This window comes from Aureococcus anophagefferens, assembly GCF_000186865.1.
Source record: "Aureococcus anophagefferens unplaced genomic scaffold AURANscaffold_1, whole genome shotgun sequence".
NCBI classification, from domain to species: domain Eukaryota; class Pelagophyceae; order Pelagomonadales; family Pelagomonadaceae; genus Aureococcus; species Aureococcus anophagefferens.
The window spans coordinates 621,462-627,362 of NW_008705561.1; the positions used below are offsets into that span (position 1 = coordinate 621,462).

At 71.2% G+C, this 5,901-nt stretch overlaps 1 protein-coding gene across 1 annotated transcript; it reads right to left on the reverse strand.

Annotated features, from left to right (window-relative positions):
* Positions 1-1,487: 1,487 nt before the first annotated feature.
* Positions 1,488-5,717, reverse strand: AURANDRAFT_60512 (hypothetical protein; the record flags this gene model as incomplete). The annotated part of the gene is made up of 3 exons (XM_009034506.1): positions 1,488-2,000; positions 2,084-3,907; positions 4,524-5,717. 3 exons carry the CDS (start codon positions 5,715-5,717, stop codon positions 1,488-1,490), a joined length of 3,531 nt encoding a protein of 1,176 aa, XP_009032754.1.
* Between the last annotated feature and the right edge of the window lie 184 nt (positions 5,718-5,901).

Genomic DNA, 5,901 nt, shown 5'->3' on the forward strand with positions numbered 1-5,901 from the left:
CGCGGCGGCGTCGCCGGCGGCCGTTGCGGCCTTGCGCGCGGTGCGCCAGCTCTCGACGGCCTCGCCGGTCTCGCCCAGCGCCTCGAGGGCCGCGGCCTTGCGCGCGTGGGCCTTGGCGTAGGCGGGCCGCCGCTGCACCGCGCACCGCGCGTTTTCCAGCGCGCCGCCCGCGTCGCCGGCCTTGAGCGCGCAGAGCGACGCGTTCGCGAGGAGCACGGCCTCCTCGTCCCAGAGCCAGCGCACCTGGGGCGCGTGCCGGCCGCCGCCGTCGCAGAAGCCCCGCGAGAGCTGCGCGCCCAGGAGCTCGCGCGCGCCCTCGTAGGCCGACCGCGCGCCCGGGTAGTCGCCCGCGCGCCACCGCTCCGCGCCGAGCCGCTTGCGCACCTCCCACTCGCGGCTCCGCCGCGCGTAGGGCAGGTCCCGGCCGCCGAGGCAGGCGCAGGTCACGCCGACCGCGTTCGCGCGGAGCGCGCGCGCCGCGTCGGCGCACGTCGCCGTCCCGGGAACGAGCAGCGACTCGCGGAAACCGCGCGCCTCGAAGCAGCGCCGCAGCAGGGTCGGCCCGCCGGCGGCCTCGACGGCGGCGCCGATGAGGCGCGACGCGTTGTACGCGACCGCCGCGGCCCCCGCGTCGCCCGCGGCCGCGGCGTCGATCGCCGCGGACTGCTGCAAAGCCTGGCACTGCGGGTGCACGACGCCGGGCGCGTCGTCGAAGGCCCGCGCGATGTCGTAGGCGCTCGGCGCCGCCCAGAGCGCCTTGGCCGCGAAGGCCACCGCGAGGCGCGCCCGCTCCGCGACGCCGGGCTCCGTCGGGAACGGCGCGCCGTGGCAGCAGGTCGACTCGTAGGTCGGCAGCGCCGACGCGTTGGCCATCGTCGCCTCCTCCTCGTCGGAGTCGTCGTCGAGGCTCACGGCGACCATCGTGTGCTCCGCGAGCACCGCGGGCGAGAGATCGTCGTCTGCCATTGCTGCTGATGCGAGATCATCTCCCTGCTCTAGATTGCTCTCCCCAGCTCGCTCTAAATTAATGCTTAGTAGGGTTTTGTAAAACACGACTTTATTTCAGGATCGACGAGCTAGCGGCACCGCTCCGCCGAGCGCAGGGGTCGATCCGGGGACGTAAGGTCGTTCTGGGCCGCGCCCGCGCGTCGCGACCATGCTCGGAGTCTTTGCGCAGCTCGCGCACCGCTCGGCGGGGTCTGGCGGCGCGCGCCGATTGACACCACGTCGCGTAGCTCGTCGATCCTGAAAATAAAGTCGTGTTTTAGAAAACCCTTGCAAGCATGAAAATGCAATTGCATGTTGCAGTTCAAGCTGTGAAGGTGCTCCCAGATGGTGCTCCCGATCGGCGAGAACTAAGGATGAGCCGTCGAGGCCCCCTCCTCGCGATTCAAGGCGCAGTTCAAGCTGCAAAGGTGCTCCCGATCGGTGAGAACTAAGGGTGAGCCGTCGAGGCCCCCGTCACGGGGGCCGAGGCTTGCGCGCGGCTAGAAGTCGAAGGCCGCCTTGGCGCGGCCGCGGACGACGGCGATGGCCCGACGGCGCTCCGCGTCGACGTCGTCGCCGTGGCGCGCGGCGTAGACGTCGAGCAGGCTCTCGTAGAAGAGTTCGAGGAGCGGCACGTGCACCGAGTTGCCGAGGATGCGCCAGGCGTCGCGGTCGTCGAGGCCGAGGCCGTCGAACCAGTCCGCCGGAAAGCCCATGGCCAGGAGCGCCTCCTCGAGGCCGACGGCGTGCGTCGTGTCGTCGGCGACGCGGCGCTTCGCGGCGTCGCGCGGCGGAAAGCCCGCGCGGAAGCAGGGCAGCCGCGGGACGAGCGCCTCGAAGACGCCCGGCCCGTGGAGGTCGTCGAGGAGCGCCTGGTACGTCGCGTAGCCGCGCTCCGCGCGGTCCGCGGGCGGGAAGCTCGAGTGGAGCGACCGCGGCCGGTTGTGGCAGTGGCCGGGCCGCGTGTGCGCGCGCACGAGGGGCAGGCCCGCGCAGAGAAAGGTGTCCTTGTCCTATGGAACACGACGATTGCCAAAAAAAACGCGCTCGAGCTCCGGCGCCGCGCGCGCGCCTGCGTCTCGCCCTCCTTGATGACGTTCTCGCAGAGGATCTGCAGCTTCGGGTTCTCGCGGAGCGCTTGCCTACGAGGACGGTCGAATCGCTCCGCGTTTCCGGGCGCGCGTCGCGCCGCCGCGCGCCAGAGGAAGGCCGAGTTCGCAAAGTGGGGCGTCGCGTTCGCGCCGCTGTAGCCCTCGCGGCGCGCGTTCGCGCGCGAGAGGTCCTGGCAGGGCCCCGTCGACGAGAGGACGTCGACGTCCGCGGGCACGTCCGCGGCCGTGAGGCGGCAGACGTTGCCCTCGACGGGCACCGCGGCGCCCGGCGCCTCCTCGCGCCGCGCGCGCGCGGCCGACGGCATCGGCGACTCGTACTCGATGCCCTTGGCTCTGCAGAATTTTTCGAGGGGCGCGCGCGCGAGGCGATCGATCTCCCAGTTGATGACCCGGGCGATCTTCAGGCCGACGCTGTACATGGCGTAGACGCACGCGCCCATGCCGCCGCAGAGCAGGCACACGACGAGGCCGCGCGCGGGATCGCTCCACGTGATCTTCCCGTAGAGCTCCGCCATCCGCTCCTCGACGAGCGGCTTCGTCGCTTCGGGCGCCTGTTTCTGGCACCCCGCGAGCCGCTCGAGCTGCGTCCGGAAGGCTTCGCGGCCGGCGGCCTCGCGCTTGAGTTTCTCAAAGTCCTTGAGCAGGTCCCGCGACATCATGGACCCCGTCCGCGACTCCATCCACTGCGACCGGTACGTCGCGTTGAGGTCCGAAGGGCCGTAGGACACGACCGTTTTCTGCCGTTTCCGGTCCCCGCCCTCCGGCGCCGCGCGTCGCGCCTTCTCCTCCGGCGGCGGCGGCGCCTCGTCGTCCGCGGGCGGCGCCCCGTCCGTCGGCGAGAGCTCGCAGTCGCGGACTTCCTTGCGCATGCACTCGTCGACGTCCCGCGACCCGGCGGCGTTGGCGTCCAGCACGACGTCGTAGAGGTTCCGCGTCGCCGTCTGCCGCCAGACCAGGGCCGCGTCGTAGGCGCCCGTCCGCTTGTCGTGGAGGAAGACGCGGTCGCCGCGTCGGTAGCCCTCCGGGCGGTCCAGCACGACGACGCGGCCCGTCGCGAGGCGCTTCCACGACACGGCGCGGCCCCACGGACCCGAGGGCCGGAGCCGCGCCGCTGGCAGCTTGAAGGTTCCGAGACTGTCGATCTCGTCACCGCGCGTCCGCGATCGAACCTCGACGTAGCCGCCCCCCTTCTTCACGCCGGGGAGCCAGACCTCCTCGTCCGAGTAGAGTTCCGACGGTGGCGTGCAGCGCACCTCGATCTGATCCTCGAAGCCGACGCGGTGCCACCGCGGCCGCAGGTGCTCGCTGAGCCACTCGGCGGCGCCCACGGCGCGGTCGTGGGCGGCCGCTTCCAGGTTCTGGCGCGTGAGACTCCGGAGCTTCCGCGCGATGAGGCCCAGCGGATCGTCGGACGCGTCGATCGACGCCGTCGTCAGGCCGAGGACGGACGCGCAGTCCGGCGCCGCGACGATTCGCTCGCTCGTCGCCGACGCGCGCTCGTTCGACGCGGGCGCGGACGCTTCCTCCTCCTCCTCCGTCTCCTCGGGCGCGCTCTCCTCGGCCGCCGCCGCTTCCGCCGCCTCCTCGGGCGCGCTCTCCTCGACCGCCGCCGCTTCCGCCGCCTCCTCGACCGCCGCCGCTTCCGCCGCCTCCTCGACCGCCGCCGCTTCCGCCGCCTCCTCGGGCGCGCTCTCCTCGACCGCCGCGTCGACCTCCTCGAGGTTCCGCAGCCCGACGAGCTGCTCCGTGCCCCCCTCGCGGCGCACGATCCAGGCCTCGCGCACGTTGTGCGGAGCCACGCGGACCACCTGCCAGACATCGTTCGACGGAAAGTCGCGCCGCCGGACGAGCATGCCCTCCCAAGCGGTGGGGAGCCCCGAGGACCGCCTCCGGCGCTCCATCGAGAACTCTCGCGTCGAGGGCGCGAACTCAGAGGTCCGTTACCCTAGATATTGCAGCTAAGCTGAAGTGAGTGCAGCTAGCTCCGGAACAGACAATGGGCTGCCGATCCGTAATGGTGCGGTGCGTGCTCGTCGTCGCCGTTGCCGTTGCGAGCGCCGGCAGCGCCTCCGGAGGCCCCGTGGCGCTGCGGCCGCAGGGCGATCGCGTCAGGACGCTCGTCACCGAAAAGATCGTCCCCCACGTCGCCATCGGCTGGAAGGTGCTCATGCTCAAGGGCCCGGTCGAGAATTTCCTGCGGCGCTTCATCGGCGGCGCGAAGCAGCGGGCCTTCGTGTGGGGCCAGTACACGGCGGCGCGGGACGAACTCATCGACGCGAGCCAGCTCAGCGGCGCCGCACTCGCGCGCGTGCTCGACGACCTCCGCATCGAGTACACGCACCGGTACCCCGCGTGGCGCGAGCTCTTTCTACTCTAATCGCCGAGGAAGCGCCGCTATTTAGGGTCGTCTAGGAACCGCGCCACGAAGGCCACGAGCGTGTCGACGTCGACGCGGTAGGCGTGGTTCCGATAGTCGCCGTTCGTGAGTTCGGGGTCCGCGTCGTCGACGGCGTGGGCCGCGCCGCGGTCCGTGTAGCGCACGAAGCCCCGGTGCTCGCGCATCATGAGGCTTCCCGCCAACAAGCTGATGAAGTTTTCCTCGTTGCGCGAGCACATCGTCGGCGGGCAGACGTTGATCCACCGCGTCGACGCCGGGCTGAAGACGAGGTTCGCGACGGCCGCGCCGAAGGGCGTGACGATGGTGGAGTAGTTCGCCAGCCCCCGGACGCGGTCCTCCATGGTCCCGAACGCGCTGAACTCGAGCACGTCGGCGCCCAGCGCCTCGAGGGCCTTGACGAAGTCGGGCTCGTTGAGCATCGCGCGGCCTTTCCCGACGGCCGCGTCGCGCCGCGTGAAGTAGGCGAGGCGCTTCGTCGGCGGGCCGCGCACGAAGCGCCTCTGGAGATCGCCGTGGATCTCTCGCAATGCCTTCAAGCCCAGCGCGGACCAGTCGCCGAAGTTTTCGGCGGCGTACGGCGGCACCCACACGTGGCCGTACGCGGGCTGGTTCTCCATGTCGCCGATGATCTTCGGCGTCAGGCCCGTGGCGAGCCGCACGCTCTCGACGTGGAAGGCCTGGCGCATGTGGGGCCCGAGCACGAGCTCCGGCGGCGGCGCGTCCGGCCGCGCCCGCCTCAGGAGCTCGGCCGCGATCCACGCGCGCGGCAGCAGCTCGAACATGAAGTGCTGGAAGTTGCCGCCCCAGGGGTTCGCGAGGAAGACGGCCTCGCGGTCATTGACGCCCTCGCGCGCGAACTCGCAGAAGCGGTCCTGGGGCGACGCGCGATGGCTCCGGCCGCTGCAGCTCGGGATGTCGAAGCCCTCGAGGAGCGCGAGGCCGCCGTCGGGCCGGATCTTCGCGCGCGCGAAGCGGTAGAACTCCGTCGTCCAGCCGTACCAGCCGTCGCCGAGGTCGCAGCTCAGGTAGGCGTCGTCCCGCTTCTTGCAGCGCCGCAGCGCGTCGACGGCGCGGTCGAAGACCTCGTCGCCGAGCTCGTTGAGGCAGCGCGGCTCGTCCTTGCAGCGCCGGTCGGGCGGCGCCGCCAGAGCGCGCGACGTGGCGTTTCGAGCGCGAGCGCGCGCGCAACAGAGCAGCCAGGCGGCAGCTAAAAGCATCATCGCGTTCCCATCGTTGTGCTCGCAAACAAACCCGCCGGGCTAAAAACTATCAAAAGCAACACCTCGGGAGCTGCATCGTTGCGATTATTGAAGCAATTACACGCGATGGACGCGCTCCGAGCGTGGCCGAGTCCGCAGTGGTGAAGGTGTCTCTCTGCAGTAGGTGATTGCGTGGGACGGGTTC